Genomic DNA, 17,331 nt, shown 5'->3' on the forward strand with positions numbered 1-17,331 from the left:
GTTAGGAAAGTATTGCAGAGCAAGATCAGATTCCAGCCAAGAATTTGTGGCTTTTTTTTGTTTGTTCATTTTTTTGAGGTCTCATTTGGTGTATTGAAGTTATTTTTAAGGAAGCTGTTTGCAATACATAATCAGAATATAAATAGTGATCTTGTGATGCATATGAATAACTGGTAGAACATTTTTCCCACCTGTTTGGTCCATTTTTGGGGTGAAGGCAAATTACAGACTCCAAACAACACAGTCATATTCTAGAATGTAACCCCAATACTATGATACTTTTTACTTTGACCCCTGCTTTGACCATATGTTTACTTCCAAGTAATAGTTGTATCTGAGCTAGACCATCAGCTAAAAAAATAACTTGTGTCTTCAATATTAGCAATGAGACGCCAGAACATGAATTATTCAGAATCACCTTCATAATACTCCCCTTTCAAACTGCTTTCCATAACTAGATACTTTTTTAAATAGCTACAGAGCAGCAGGACTAACTCAGCCTGAGAAATAGGACACATTTTTCGAAGTTTATCTTAAGCTATGCTGCCTCCTTGTAGCTGCTTATTAAAAATAAAATAAATAAATAAAATGAAATAGACAAATAAGTTGTGATGGCCTTCCCCACATTAAAGTACAAGAAATAATCTCATGGCAGCAGGGAGCAATCCCTAAAACAAATCTCCTGATGGCCTTGCAATTTATTTTCATTACTTGAAGGAAATTTCAGGCTCATCACAGTCCCAGTGAGCCTGGACATGCTAGCATAACTTCATCTCGCTGGTAACTGCAGTGTTCTTTGTGCACTTGCATTCTGGTATTGTTAATTTGAAATATATAGCCCTGGGATCAAAGGAGGGAAGTCAAGACCTGCTGAAGGGAATGGACAGACCATGAAACAGACAGTCCAGTTCTGGCGACTGAAACCTGCATAAGCAGGAAAGTGATGCAGCAGGTCCATCTGATGAGTCCAGGAACCCTATTCATACATTCCAGTCAGTCAAAGGTGACAAAGAGGGGAGGAGATGGGGAGTAAGAGGAATATGTGGGACAGGGGGAAAGATCTGAAGAAGTGAGTGGATGAGTAGCAAAGCAGAAAGATGCAGACAAGTGTGCAGAGACAGCTCCTTCTGGCTCCGCTCCTGGGATTATATGAGGGCACTGGGGTTGATAGGGGAGGAGTGAACATCCTCAGGACACTGTACATCAACCACTTGAGAGGGTCTTACTCCTCTCGCTGCAGCCTAAGAGCCAGGACTTGCGTTAGAGGGGCTCTTTTCACTTAGTGTGTATGTGAGCCTGCTCACAGGGCAGTGGGGACCATATGACAAAAGAGGAAGCAGCCTTTATTGCCGATGGGTCATTTTCAAATTCTTCACATGCTGATCATTTTTGGTTTTCAGTCAGATTAAGCTTCCAAAGTTGCCATGAACAGAAACCAAAACAGAAACAAAAAAACCTGCAGGGACCACTTAAATGTGAAAATAGCTACAATTCATCTACCTTAAGCATTTACCAGAAGTGTATGTGATTTACATTGTTGGGCCCCAGAATGCAGGGGCCCTAAGTCATCCAGCAGGTTTCTTTTTGCCTGGCCTCTTTCAATTTCTTATTTCAGTAAAAAAAAATCATTCATTTTTATGATTTTCATAAAAAAAACTTAAGAGGAAAGAATCACTCTTCCTCTTAAACCAAGGGCTGTTTCCCCTCTCAAATAAAAACAATATCAATGGAATAATTTCTAGCCAGAGAATCGTGCACACTCCAGTGTACCTTGCCAGCAGACCGATGCCTAGGACTGGTCTTTGCCTTTGCTGCCAGGGAAGTAAGCAGGAGAAGAAGAATGTTATATGGTATTCCTGTTCCTGCAAAAAGGAGGTTGTCTTGCAATTTCCAAAGTATTACCTGATTTTGGAATGAGTCCAAAAGAATTACACACTCCCAAAAAATCTTAAAAATCATGACCATTTCAGTTGCTTGGAAGAATTTCTCTAATCAAACCACTTAAATGATTTTTTTCATCATCTTATCCTGGCTCTAAATAATCCTTGTAGTCAACACAGGGGATATGCTTTGTAATCCTCAGCAAATCATCTCCTAATCTCTGTTAAAACCACCTATAAGCTAAACTCCAGTTAGCTTGGTAAGAATAGCTTCATGCAGCTAAATTATGCCAGAATGAACCCTTCATTAGAGCCCTTCTCCCCACACATCTGTCGTCGAAGATGCTAAGCACTGTAGTTGTCTTAAACTTCTGTGAAAGTGGCATTTGATCTGTTTTAATAAAGAAAAGTGAATATGAGTTCTAAAATCTGATGCAAAATGGGAAAACATATGATAATATTCTTCCTGCATTTGCATATCAGCAGAGTACAGGGAATGTTCTTGGGGGATGCAACCTGGCATGAATGGCCTTGTGTTGGGTTGAGAGTGATTGCTGCATTCCTTGGTTCCTAAGGAGTATCTGATTTTCTTTTAGGGGAACTGACTTTAGAAGAGTTTATCAGTGGTGTTGAAAGAGATGAAGACCTAATGGAATTGATTACAAAAAGTTTTGACCTTTCCAACGTACTCAAAGTCATACAGAGCGGCAGGCGGCACAGCATCTGAAGGATTCAGTGACGGATGTGGCATCTGTTGTCATTGTTTCAAGAAAGATAATATTTGATATATTCAGAGAGCTTGATGTTGTCAAAACCAGCCCAGACAATAACAATCACTCAGCTCCAGGAATAATTGTCCCTCAGAATTTCCACTCTTGACTCCGCATCTCTCCTCTTCTTTATTCTGTCTCTCGCTAAGGACTGTGGCAGCTACAGAACACAAACCTTTGGCTACGTATAATAGAAAAGATGTTTGATGCAGTACAAATAAGTTGTTTGGTCTCTATGAACACTGTTCAGAATAATCAATAAAACAGTGACAATATCATAAAGTGCAACCTTTCTAGAAAACAGAGAACTAATAAATTTATTCTTTCAAGTACAGGTTCTTTAACCTGCTATCTAAAATGTGGCAATAAACATCTAGGTAGGATTGGCTCCTATCAGGACCAACTAAGAACAAAGCCTGGCTTGTATTAACTTAACATTTAATCTAATCAGTGCTCAAAATCAGAGAAGATTTTCTGGGAAACACCTCAGTCAGCTCAGTATTCCAGAGATGTGCATCCTCTTTAAGAAACCATCTACCACTCTTGATTTCATTACATCTGTAAAATAAAATAACACGATGTTTTGATGTTTTTTCACAAGGTTCAGCTACTGTTCTTTCAAATTAACTTTTATAGAAGCACTGGGATGAAATGTTGTTATCTTTGTAGAGTAGCATTAGAAGTTCAAAGAATGTTTAAAACAAACAATTTTGTAAGCACTGGAACAAATATCATCTGGTTTCCCAGAGATGTGTCCTTTGACTTGTATGTCCTCCTTTGCAAAACAGTTCATTTTCACTGGGCTCTCTGCCACAGCTTCATGAGACAAAAGGTAAGATGTACGATGACTAGTTCATGCTGATGGGACTGCTGGTGTCTGCCAAACAGACTGCTTAACAGATGAATTCTTCCTGCCTTCCCCTGACAGGGAGTACTACGGTATTTTTGTCCTGCCCAGATACCTGGGTGAAAGCTTTTAGCAATTTAGTCTCTTTGAGACTTCTACCTTCTTTCAAACTGGGTTGCAATCATCTCTGAATGTGGTAGCTGTTAGGAGTACAGAGAAGGGATTCACAGATGGCATGATCACATACGTCTCATTTTTTTAGGAAACCAAGCTAAAAACAACTCAACCTTACTTTCTAACAAACAAGATTAATTCTTTAAGCTGAAACGTAACTGCACAAGTTGTCTGAAAAGGGAAAATCATAGCTCTCTCCAGTTCCGTTGGGATGGATTCTCTTTCAAGTCTGCAACCAGTTCTATCAAATCACTACGTTATGTCGTAAGAATAAGTTCTCCTTGGCTGGCAGTGCCCTGAAGGCATCACACTAATACTAGATGCTGTTAGAAACAACAGCTTAATGCAAAATCATTTGTGCATGGGTAGGCGCAGGTTGAAGGAAACACTTATTAAGACTTAAATATGAAAAAGTGTGGTGTTTTTTTTTTTTTCTGAAGTCACTACAAGTCTGTGTCCATTTGCACAGAAATGTGCTCCATCATCTGCAATTATTTCCCCAGGTTCTGGTTTGATCAATGGAATATACTAAAAGTATGCAACAAGCATCACTTGACATTATAAACAGTTCTGACATTATAGTTCTGACATTTGAATCTTTTATATCCTTTCCCAAAAAAGAGAATGATGTATGAGATTGCTGGTGGGTTCGAACTTTAAGTTCTTGTATTTATTCATCATTGACACATTAATATCTCACTGTCAGTATCAGTTTTCTCACACCTAGACTTCAGAAAATCATTTTTCTTTATCTACTGTTTTGCATTTAATTCTGTGAGGATGGTGGTCTTCAGAACTGGCTCTAAAATATTTAAAATACAGTGGTCCAATCTAAGCAACTTGGGTATACAGAAACAGCTGTGTTTTGGATTGTTGCTTTTAAAATAATGAAGTTTCTGACTTTGAAACGTGACTACTGTCTACGTATATTGGTCTCTCTCTCTCTTTCTCTTTCAATAAATGGATATTAAAAGAGAGTATTTCCATTTAAATTTGCCTATTTTTTCTGTGCAACTGTAATTATATGACGGGAATTACCAAATCAAGGGGAGTGTTGTTTTGTATTAAAAATTAATATATGTAAAGGAAGTTCTTAGCCTTTTGTGTGTGTGAAACTGAATTTTAAAGGAGTACCTGACATACTTACTTTATACACTTCAATATAAAATTATTTAGCAGAAACCTACATAATTAAGAAAAAGTACCTTTTCTGTTTAATGTAAACATTGTGGCATATCTCCTAAAATATTTACCTACAAGAATTCCACACATTTTTGGGGTTGTTCACAAGATTCCATCTAGATTAGTGTATGTTTCCTTTAATGACTTAAGCACTATTCGATATACAGGTGCTTGAGATAAATGCATTGTGGTCACAATTTTCTACTGATCTCAGTCTTTTAAACTTGTCAGGTGTTCATTGAACGTATCAGTGAAATCAGGTGGCACATGCAAAAACTGCCTAATCTGACTCCCTGAAGTCTTGTTCTGAAACAACCTGAAGCTGCAGCTCATCACCGCACAGGTGCTTTGTAGTAAAGAAGGAATATTGTAAGCCGACCTGTCTGTTCAAATGCTTACTGCTGATTTAATAGACAGCAGAAAAGGAAAAAGCAAGCCAAATGTTAGCTCACATTACATTTACCCCTTAGCAAATATTTAAGTGGTTAAGGGGTAGTGATGAGCCACTGATCTTTTGCTACAAAACCCTGCATGGGAGGAAAAAGGAAAAAAAAAAAAACATTATAGCATATGCTCTCAAGAAATGTCTTTGTCAACAAGACTGATACAGATGCCAGCTGTGAAAGTCTGCAGAAGCTGGGCTGCCTATATCATCATCACAGGGGGGTAGGTTTTAGTTAGGATAAATGTGCCCTGAGAATAGCTAATCGTTTTGTCACCGTATTCACCTTGGAAAGAACCACAGGTTTCAAATTCACTCTGTGCAGCTGGGTGAGCTTAGCCAATCAACAGGGTAATTGGTAGTTTCTCTTCTAATATAAGCTCTTTTACTGTTAAGAAATCCTTTTGGCATTATGCTCTTTTTATTGCATCCAAACAGCTAAAGGTAATTAGTATGACAGTTCTCTTTTTCAAACAATTCATAATTGTCCTAATGTTATCTCCTTTTCTATTCTGGTAGCTTAATATGCTAGAAAAATAAATAGGCACTTTTTCTTCTGAGAATCTGAGAATTCAAAACGACAAGAAAATTACCTTTTCTTATAGATATGAAATTGCTTAAGCATTAACAGGCATGATTAAACCTTATGCCATAGTTATGCATCCCTGACAAAGTGGGAGGAAAGCTTGCTGTGGTGTGGAAAAGATATCGTAGCTGCATTTAATTTTTGACCTTATGTAAGATTAGCTGTATCATGTAGAGCATAATGGTTAAATATTCAAGCCTCGGGTTCCCTGTCTGTTAGGACATATGTCTATTTATTTGAAGAAACTGGCTCAATGTCTACAAGAAGTCTTGAGGGGTTATAGAAACTACTGAAGAATTCAAGGAGGCATTTTTAATTATCATTTTTAAACATTCTATTAAATATAGAAGAATATTCCAAAAGTTGGAAACATGTAGCTTTACACTGTACTTTTTTGACAGGCCTTTATTAGAAAGCTGAGGGAGAAAGTAGCTGAATGACGTTTTTTAACGTGGCAAAATGTAGCTGCTGGATGGAACAGGCTCTTTTCTCCAGTCCCTGCCCAACTGTTTGCATCATTAACATTTCTACACTAATAATAAAGCTTTGGTGAACCCTTGCTTTGGTCTCCAGTGACCTGAAAACTTCTGATCTAAAGATTAGGAAGAGAGCCATGGTTTGGCTGGTATGCGTAGCAGGCAGGGACCCTTTTACTTCTACAGTTTGACTGGGACACTGAGCAGAAGACAAACCACTGGCTCGTGACTCTGAAGACAGAAGGATGGACTTGAAAAGTGATGTCCTGCACTGATTTTTGCCTACAACAGCTATGTGAGAGAAGGTACAGCCATCAAAGGTAACTTATTTGACAAAGAAATTTTTTTCTAAGTATTTTCCTGCATCTTCACTTAGTTTTTATTTTCCCTTTCTCTGCAGTAGAGCTGCGAGAGAATTTAAGACTGTTAACTACAGAGTTGTTACTATGCCTATAATCAAAACTGTAATGAAATACTATTTTTTGAGTTGTAAAACCATCAAATTCAATTGCTTCCAGTTTGAAGTTCTAGTTACTTTAAATAAGATCTGAGGTTCTTGTCTCGTTTAAAGCTGTACTGTTTACCAAAAAAAAAAAAAAACCTACCACTATATCCCTCACAAAATGCTGAAGAGGCGGGGAGGGCAGAAGGGAGGGAGGTGCAGAACATCCTACAAAACCATGGGGAAAACAAGCAGAGGAGGAAAGCTGAAGAGGTAGAAAAAGCAGAGGGCAACAGGCCCCGTGAAGGAACATCAAGCTGTCATAACCTTGTCCCATAAGGATCATGCTGTAGAGGAAAAGCCAAATGTTAAAGTACGGAAAAGACTCCGGCTGTGAAGAACCATGTTCATGTTGTATTTGTTCTGTGCTTCAGGCCCTGCCCTTCACCATGCATGCAGCCTCGCCATGCATGAGGCTGAGTGGGGCAGGATGAGGCTCATTTCCAGCACTTTCTTGCCGGCTGTTTTTTGTGTTTTTTATTTTTAGCTTTTACAGAGCACTTTCGTGCTCCCCCAGCCTCCTCTCCCGGACCCTTACACTGTAACAACCCCCAACAGGGCACTCTGCCTGCCCCTCAGTGGAAAAGCCAGCTGCCATCTTCACCATGGGCCTGCTGAAATAGCAAACCACAGCTGCTATACACAACAGGCAAAATGTGAAGTGCAGAGGCAGCTTCTGAGCTAGGCCGCATTTCCAGTTCACCAAAACTGTTGGTGTGTTGTGGTAAAAGGCCAATATTTAAACACATTAAGTGCCATTTCTTGTACAAGAGAAGGCTTTTTTCTTCAGCCAGCTTTTGTCAGGGCTCCCCCTGGGCGGCAGGGCCTGGTTGTGAGGCCCTGCCCCTCCACTCACCGTCAGGGAGCAGCCTGTATGCAACACCATGCAGAATATGGACATTTCTGCTGGATTCATCAGAAACAGAGAACTGATGACTGGAGAACTGAATGTGAAATGGCCACCAAAGTTCCTGCCCTTTCTAGTCATTCGCCAGCTAGCCCACAGGGTTGTGGTACCAGGGTCACAGAGGAGGGGACTGTCACTGGCACCACTGAAAGTGTCACCTGTCCACCAGCACAGAGTTTTCAGATACTATGCCATTCCTCTCCAGTATTCTTCAAGAAGCCATTCCTTTTCTATAAATAAAGCTAAATAAAATAAAATGCTATCAGCACATCAAGTGCCTTGGAACTGTCCATTATAAAAACATTTGGTGTTTTGCCAACATAAAGATGTAGATGCATTTTTCATAACGGCTAACTGTCTAAAGCTGATTTATATTTATCTATTTACTATTTGTGAGTTCAGTTGTAATAAGTCTTACTATTGAAATGCCAGAAATAAAGACATAACTGGCTGTTTTAAGCATTGGTATTGCTATGTGGTAAAGTTCTACAGCCCACAAGTTCTGCAGTAAGGCTTTACCCTTCTTCTGGTATCAGCAAGGCTCAATTTTTCTGTCACCACTGCATGAACCCCTGTGCTCAGCAGTTAAATCACATCTGTGGTGAGCAAGCCAGCCACAAGAGTGGTGAAATAGATTGTATGCTGGTGAGGTCAGTAGTGTGAGTAGTGTGTTCAGCTTTGGGCCCTTCACTACAAAAAGGACATTGAGGGCCTGGAATGTGCCCAGAGAAGGGCTACAAAGTTGGTGAAGGGCCTGGACCACAAGTCCTGTGAGGAGCGACTGAGGGAACTGAGGTTGTTTAGTCTGGAGAAGAGGAGGCTCAGGGGAGGCATTATTGCTCTCTACAACTATCTGAAAGGAAGGTGTAGGGAGCTGGGAGTCAGCCTCTTCTCACAGATGATAGGGCTAGAGGGAATGGCCTCAAGTTGTGCCAGGGGAGGTTTATGTTGAAAATTAGGAGACATTTCTTCTCAGAAAGAGCAGTCAGGCATTGGAATGGGTTGCCCAGGGAGGTGGTGGCGTCACCGTCCCTTGGGGATGTTTAAGGAGAGGTTGTACCTGACGCGTAGGAACATGGTTTGGTGGGTGACATTGGTGGTAGTGGGATGGTTGGACCAGATGATCTTGGAGGTCTTTTCCAACCTTTATGATCCTACAGTTCTATACTTTAAAACTCCGTTAATTCTACAAATGCTCAGTGAAGCTCTGTTTAAACAGAAGGTAAATAGTATTTCATTTGAGCTGAGATTTGTCATGCCTTGCTGCCCTGCCTTAACTAAATTAAAAATCTTTATCAAAATGCACCATTTGAATGAAGAAACCAAAGTAGGTCACGTGCTGCTCTGTATACGCCAATCTCGTGCTAAGAAGTCAAACCAAAATTGCCTTCTGAGACAGTCTAGCATTCAGAAATAATCAGATTAGTAATGTCACAAACAGGGTATTGAAATAGTGATAATTTGCACAAGCATTTTTTTTTGTACCTATGTTCTAATTAAATGCTAATTTCACTTTATTTCTCAGATAGCAAAGGAATTAACCACTCAAGATGTCTTCTCTTTCTTCAAAGAGGAGGTACAACAGCCCAGGAAAACACATTTACCTTTTTTTATTCCTCTTTAGATTATTTTAATTAGTTGTCCAAGTTATCAGGGTGCCAGCAAGTGTGTTTTTTTAACACAGAGTATAAATTTGCACACTGTGGAAAACTGTTTATTACGAAGCCCATTAACTTCTTTTCTCAGGTCACTAAGCACCTTCTGAATGGCAATGATACTCAAACATTGCTTTTCACAACTTAGACTGGTAAAATATCGACAGAGAAAATGTTTGGTATTCCATTCTCCTTTCCCATCAGGCATCTAGTCTTCTGGCTTCTTGAATATAGTAATTTAACCATAGTAATTACTATGATCTCTTAACTCTACCTTTCTTGGAAAAGCCAAAGTACACTCAAAATGCTAAATGAACGTGGACTTATGGAGCCTTTGTGGTCCCATGAGAGTCAATGATCCCACTGACTGCAAACTGGAACAGAATTTCTTCAAGTAATGTCTAAAGATATATCAAACTCTTGATTTATTCAGAATCTTATTAACCTTTTATGCAGCACAGTATTTCTATGGGCTACTGCAGACAGGTGTAGGGAAAGAATATAAGTATTCTGGGAATACTTTTTTAATAATATATATATCAGTGCCATGATTATTTTCCTGTTAAAAACAATGAAATATTTATGGAAAGAAATGGCATTTTTTTGTGTGTTTCAAAAGGAACTAAACTGCTATCTGGCTTTAGGCACAGCTTTTGATTCTTAGCATCCATCCAAACATTCCTTCCACCTCTGTCCACAAGGCAATAAAAATTGGGGTTGGTTGTTTTTTGGTTTGGGTTTTTTATTTTCTTTTTCGCATTGGCAGTGTACCTCTGGCAAATAGTTTTAATAATTTCAGACAATATAGGATGCGTTGATGCATTTCCTCCTCTTTTTATTTAAATTACATGTATTTGACAATCTCATTCTGTCCTGCAGGATTTCAAAACCTCTCAAATTTAAAACACAGCTCACTTTTAAAAAGTTGCTAATACTTTGAGGAAAAAGTTGAACACTTGTAATTAAGTTTCTGTGTTTTTTTTATTGTTCTTGCATTGTTCCTTTCCTGTGCTAAAGGTTTGCTATCTCAAAAGAGGGTCTTGAACTAGTTTTTAATTAGGTCAGTCTTCCCTATGATATCCTCTTCACCAGCTCAGCCTCTAATGGTAGTGCCAGCTAGCAAACAGCTTCTGGTGATGATCATAATAATTCAGTGATCTTCTAACTAATGATAACTTCCAACAACATTCTATAATAGTAAACATCAAAAAGCTCACAAAACACAAACGACAATTTGTGACCAGAACTACCTATCTACTATTCTAAGCAGAGTATTTCTTCAGTTTTCCAAGAAAGTTTAGGCTCTTCTCTAGGACTTCAAAGTGCACAGGGAAAACAAATACATGAAAAATCCAAGCTTCCTAATTATCAGTTGTTTTTTCCAAAGTATCCAAACTGGTGAGATTCCTGAGCATCCAAGCTAAGAGCTGACTTTCCCAGGACAGTGGAAAGAGAAAGCACTTGTGTCAATAGGGCAGAGCATCAATATTACTGTCTAAAGAAGTTGATATGAACAATCAAACAAAAAGGGCATAATTCTGCTCTGAAAAGAAAAAGGGAGGCTCCAGAAATGATGTGTTCTGCCTGCCAGGGTTAGTGAATGCCTCTGGAGAACACAATTATAAATCTTAATTTGGTATTTCCTGGTGGGTTTTGATCATTTCAGAACACACGTTTGTGCCCATTCAGATATAGGATGTGCTCTGCTGTCAGCTTCTCTGCCTTCTGTCTCAAAAAGTGCCAAATGCTGTCAGGTGTCTGAATAGAAGCCAAATGCACAAAACGGCCAAGAAGCTGCTCCCAAGACTGAAGGTAAGTGCTGATCAATGATTTAAGACAGCTCATAGTGAAAGGGGGTGTGTAAGAGATGGCCATAAGTGCATGTCCTGCAGGTACACAAGCTAGGGGAAAATAGTACAACAAATAATCCATACAATTGCTTCAGCTGGCAGAGGAATCCTCAAAGCAAAGCCCCCTCACAGCCACCCAGAGTTTTTCATGACAGTGACGATGGCAATGTATGTTTGTGACATGGCCATCCGCTGCTAGTAGGAATGTAAATTTTGTACGACATAAGCAAGTCAGATATGAACGGAGCATGACGGCTTGTTTGTCCCTGTCTTTGTGCTATTGCCACAGTTTCAGTCTGCTTGAAAGTATATGAAAGTATCCTTTCATATATATCTAAAACAGACATCTGGAAATGCAAGCCATGGTGCAAGGAGGCCTTGTGACACTATTCCCATGGCAAGGCTCTGCTTATCGGACTGAAGAAACACTTCCCATATTGGGATAATTTGCAGTAAAAATTGCCACAGATGGTGTTAGTTAGCATTTGTGGAGTTTATGAGATTAGTATTTGGCGACAGATCTATCTCCACATGTTTTTATGATACCAAAATGAGTGCAAAGTTAGAAAAGCCTGAATGAATGCAAATGTTTTTTAAAGGACCCTTTGCTTGAAATTAATGTTACTATAAGCTTTTCAGTAGTATGGTCACCAGATACAAGTCCAGCTCTCATTTCCACTCTAAAAATAATCCTAATTTGTATCTGTACAGGATTCCCAATCATTGTATGTTCTCCCACATGCTACTAATCTGTTTATGATATCACCAAAGGCCTTTTAGACATTTAAGCAGGAGATACAAACTTTTGTATAACAGCTCCTTTGTTCCTTCCCAGCACCTATCTTGTTACGATGATCTTACCTATTTTTTTAAGCAGAGGTGACACTAGGAAACACTGTCCTGGCTTGTGTAGCAGGTGTACAGCTGGAGCTAGTGGTACTCCGGTACAAATCTTTGAGTGCTAGATGACTGAGGAGGTGAGTGAAAGCAGGCAGGGTGCCTCAGAACACAGCAGCTGTGCAAAACCCTATGCTCCTCGCTTGTCACTTGACTGTTTCCTTCCCAGCTAAACTGGGAGAGGACTGAGTCTAAATCTTCCTTTTTTTTTTCTTTTTTGTTTTTTTTTGTTTTCAAGCAGGAGAAATGTAGTTCTTCCTCATGTCTTGAGAAAAGGGCCTACAAGCATCCCCACTTGAACCATCTCTTGAGGGCTCAAGGAAGTTTTTCCAGGCTTTCCCTGTTCCTCTTGGCCCTGCTCCTATTTTTACCCATCTCCTCGCAGGCTACCACTACCAATGTGCAACACTTTTTGATTTTCTACCCTAGCACTTTGCTACCAAGTCTTTATCCATCCCCATCAATTTCTTTTTCTGCAACCCAATCTTCCAGCCATCTTCATGCAGACCCTGTCTTAATTTTAAAGCCATCTTCATGTATGAAATATCTTCACAATTGCTTGAAGAGATCCCACAGAAGAAAGCAAGGGGCAAGGAAGAGGAAGATCAGAAAGTCAGAATCCCACACACCAATGCAACTGGCCTTTCTACCTCAGAAGTGATAAGCCACCCAAAGAAAACTGAAGGCTTTGTGTCTAAGGTGGTTTAACTCTTCCCTGTTCATAGCCATGAATTTTTACCAGCTTTGTAGCAGAGGAAGGATCCTCATACACACACACCTTATTTTAGGTAGGACATAAGGCAATTTTACAACCTGTAAGAGTACATGCCACTCAACTCTAGCTTACTACACCATGACCATACAGTAGTGTGCTCGAGGGCTCCTGGGGGCAAAAAAGGGGTGCTTGTGCCCCACGCAGCATTACCTTCCTTGGTAATGTTACAGTTCCAGTTGTTCGGAAGCTGCTGAGCTACTGCTGCCCCTGCTACGCTCACATCTCCGCTTGCAGGACAGAGCTGGTGAGAGATGACTTCCATAAAGTTTGCCACAACTGTACAAGAAGCAGAGAGCTGAAAAAGGAGGAGAGGAAACAAGTGCTGAGGTACAGCTCTATTTTCTTTTTGTTCTCCACAGCAGCAAGTCTAGCTTAGAAAGGTGTGAACCTTCATAACTGCAGCCCAGCAAAACCATTTCCTGTTTTCTCCTGACAAGCACCAACTTCTGTGCTCTTAAACCACATAATGCTTCTTTATCCAGACTCCACAGCAACACTTGTGTCAAAGTATGCCGTTCTGAAAACGACCTTTTACTCTCTGCATACTATAGTTCTCTCAGGCAATTGCAAATGTTTATGAGCAATTTTCTAATAAGGATATGGACACATCCTTTTAATGCAACTAATCTTTTCTAGCTGAGGAACAGCTATAGTTTCATCTGGTTCAAGTGACCAGACATATGCTCTTGAATGATGCAGACCAAATATTTATTTCAACCAGTTCAAAAATACCTTGCGGGCTAACACTTGTTTGCCCAGCTTTTTGTTGAACAATTGCAAATGAGAAACAAATTCAAAAAATCACAGCTTGTTTATGCATAATTTGTATGCTCGCAGTCGAAAGGGCTATGTATCTCAGCTAAATCATTTGCAATGAATAATTCTACTGTTCAGTACAGATGCAGAGCATCGGAACTTACAGAACATTATGGAAATGTATCTTCCATCCTCAGGAGATGTGAGAATTTTAATTCCTGGCACTGAAGGCAGGCTTGAATGAGAATATGATTAAACTTTTATAACTGCTTGATGTTTTCTTGGCTCAATCAATATTCTTTTCAATAAGCCCTTGGCCTGTTTCAGAAGCACTGCCAATATTTGTTGTTGAGTAAATGTGGCTTTATTTTTCACTCCCGCTGATGTGATCAACAGAATGACATTGATGACAATGGGTGCTGTGTTCAAACATTTTAAAACAATTTAATCTGCCAACACAGGACAGAGGTTAGGTAGCCATACTGATTACAGCACATCTTTTGCTGGCCTCTGTTACAGACAAGCATGCTTTGATATCGCCTCCAATGCATCTGATTGTGATCATTCATCTGTGCAAGCTAGCAGGAATGGATTGGGTCATGCAGACTGGTCACTTCCTTCCCTTCAAAGGAAGGCCTAAAGGCCTGTGGCAGACAGTCATGCATTCTTCGGGAGGACTGGCACACAGGGGACAGACCCAGAGCCTTCCATCCTGATGCTCGTGAAAGCACTCAGGGGAATTACCTACAATTAGTTAGATGTCAATACTGTCAAGCAATAGGATGCTAGATTAGAATTTAGAACATGCTGACAGCCTATAGACCAATATGCCAGCATCACACACACAACTTCGGGCAAATTACTTAGTTCTGTACCTCAGGTTTTCTATCTATCAAGCAATGATAATAATTCTTCCTATATTTTTTGAAACAGTTTGAAATTTATGTAGGAGAGCTGTGATGTGACTGTTGAGTGGTGGCATTCATTCAGCACATTGATGACACTCAGTTCTTTGCCAATACAGGCAGGAGATACTTCTACAAAATGCTAGAGAGTGAAGGATTTGGAGCAAAAGTCAATCCAGTTAGTTTTAGTTGATACTGAGAAATGGGGAAAAGTGGTGAGTACTGAAAGGAGCAAGAAGCACTCATTCCTTTTCAAGGAAATTCTCACTCTTGGCTTTTATGGTAGTACAATTTTACTAGGTCTGATTCCCGAGCTTTGTGCTTTGATTCCTCAATGATAAAAAGTGTCTTTTGTTCTCACTTCTCCATTTCCACGGCTGATGAAAAGAAGACTGACCCTTTCAAGGTAATTGCTGTCCTAGTAATTGCTTGTCCCTCTATTCTCAGACATGGTGGCTGAACTTTGGACCTGCCTTTATATAAGGTTACTGTTACAAATATTTCAACCTTCAGAAGCTTTTAGAAGTAACCAGGTACAGCCCGCTGAGCTCTGCCAGCAGCCAAGTACCCACACAGCTACTTGCTTGCCCCAGTGGGACAGGGGAGAAAATAGGAAGAGAAAATGTGAGAAATCTTGAGTCAAGATAAGCACATTTGGGCAAGTGAAGGAAAGGGTGGTGATGGGGAAACAACAAAACAAGGGATGCAAAGGTAATGGATCTCCTTCCCACAAGCAAAGGCATGCCCAGCTGGTCTCTAAGGAAAGGCCATCTTGGAAGAGAAAAACCTTCTTCTTCCTCTATCCCATTTATCATTGCTGAGCATGATGTTATATGGCATAGAATATCCCTTTGGCCAATTTGGGCCAGCTGTCCTGCTGTGTCCCCTCCCACCTTCTTGCCCACCTCCAGCCTACTCATACTTGCAAGGGGGACAGTGGGGAAAAAAAGAGAAGGCCTTGACACAGTACAAGCCCTGTTCAGCCACAGCCAAAGTATTAACTGATGTGCTACCAATACCATTGTAATCACAAATCCAAAATGCAGCACTGTAGGGGCTGCTATAAGGAAAATGAACATCATCTCAAAGATGACCCGGCACACCAGGAAAGAAATTAAAATAGCAAGAAGCTACTAAAGCCAAAAGCCCCATTTGTGCAGTGGAGTGATTAGGATAGAACCAATTAAATTAGTCCCCCACAAAATTAAACATGCTTTTGCACAACAGAGAGCAGAAAACAGCCTTCAGAGAATGGGCAAAACAATGAAGGCACCCTAAGAGCCTGCTTCAATTCCCTTCCTGCAGGCCTGCACACATTCTTCAGTGGTAGGAGCTAAATAACCTTGCTCAGCCCATGACTGTGTTTGGGAGCTCAGCAAATTGTTTGGCTTGATGAGTAAGATTTTTGATGACTTCCTGATGGCCAACTGTTGGTTTGGCACTGATGTTTATATATTATATATATAAAAGCAGTTATGGACTGCTTGGGTGTGTTTATGGTTTGAAACCAGTTGACTCTTTTAACTGGGACACTCATGTGAGGACTGCCTTGCATAAAGGAACTGATTTCTGACTCTGGATAGAGTTGTGAGTATGGGGGAGTACGATACCGTGTCTGTCCTACATCTGCAAGAGCAGGGAAGGCACAGACTGAGGTACCCTGTGCTTTCCTGGGATGCTCACACTGCCTTTCCCACAGGCAGCCAGCTCTTCTCCCTGCCTACAGTTACTCCCTGCTCCACTGCCCTGTGGTTTTGCATGGCCTCCTCATGCCTGGTTATATTCACTGACTTGACACAAGCTGAGCTCTGCAAGGGTTTCTGGAAAGGAGCAGTTATTTTATGTCTACATACTCCCCTGTACAAAGAGTAAGAGCAGCATGTAATCCTAACGAAATATACTGAAGAGAGATGAGTTTGCCATTTAAATAGTCAATGTAATGTTTTGGCTGTATCTGAAGATCAACATTTACAGAGAATAATGTGTAAATTCCTTTTTATATGGTTCTTCAGAGTTTGCTTCCAGAAAATGATTTACTACTCCAGATGCCTAAATAGTAAAAGATATTGACTGACTGGAGAGAGTTCAGAGCAGAATAGTAAAAACGATCATTTAGCACAGATGTTTTAATTTATAAAAAAAAAGATAAAAGATTAAAGGGATAAAATACAGCTTGCGGCAAGGCTAACTGATGAGCTAGAAAGAATATAGCTGTCCTGAAATATATGAGTGATGTAAACACCATGAATAAAACAATTACACATGGCAATGCACCACAGGGTAAGCAATGGCACATACAACTCTATCCTACCAATTATTCTTCTCTAAGCCAAACGTAATTAAAGAGAAGTTGAGGTTAAGTCTTCTGTCAACCATTTCTTTGTAGACCTACTCAATAGAATGGCAGAAGACAGGATGAAGTTCTCGCACTTCACAGGGACCAAAAAAAAAAATCTTGAAATGTCTGGGTTTCTGGATCATATTAAATAGCAATATTGTCTCTTATAGCAAGAAAAAAAAAAAAAAGGACACAATGTTCGATGTTTATTTAATCATAAGATTAAAAAGATGCTGGCTGTCTTCATACCACAGGAAATTTCCTGCTGATACCAGCATGCCCCTCTCCTGTTGCAGAACAAGAGCGAGAACCTATTTAAAAGCAAAGTCTCAGAAGTCTGGGTGCATACTGACTGCAGGACTGGGACGTTTTCATTTCTCTGCTGGTAC

General features: G+C 40.0%; 1 protein-coding gene across 2 annotated transcripts in view; it reads left to right on the forward strand.

The window, feature by feature from the left end:
- The window catches only part of GUCA1C (guanylate cyclase activator 1C), a 36,176-nt gene extending 29,584 nt beyond the window's left edge, over positions 1–6,592 (forward strand). For both annotated transcript variants that reach the window (XM_013186157.3, XM_048057293.2), the window contains exon 4: positions 2,477–6,592. In XM_013186157.3, the coding sequence (XP_013041611.1) occupies positions 2,477–2,607 (131 nt within the window). In that variant the 3' untranslated portion in view covers positions 2,608–6,592. The remainder of the gene's footprint in view (positions 1–2,476) is intronic.
- The last annotated feature ends 10,739 nt before the right edge of the window (positions 6,593–17,331 follow it).

This window comes from Anser cygnoides, chromosome 1, assembly GCF_040182565.1.
Source record: "Anser cygnoides isolate HZ-2024a breed goose chromosome 1, Taihu_goose_T2T_genome, whole genome shotgun sequence".
Classification (NCBI taxonomy): Eukaryota; Metazoa; Chordata; class Aves; order Anseriformes; family Anatidae; genus Anser; species Anser cygnoides.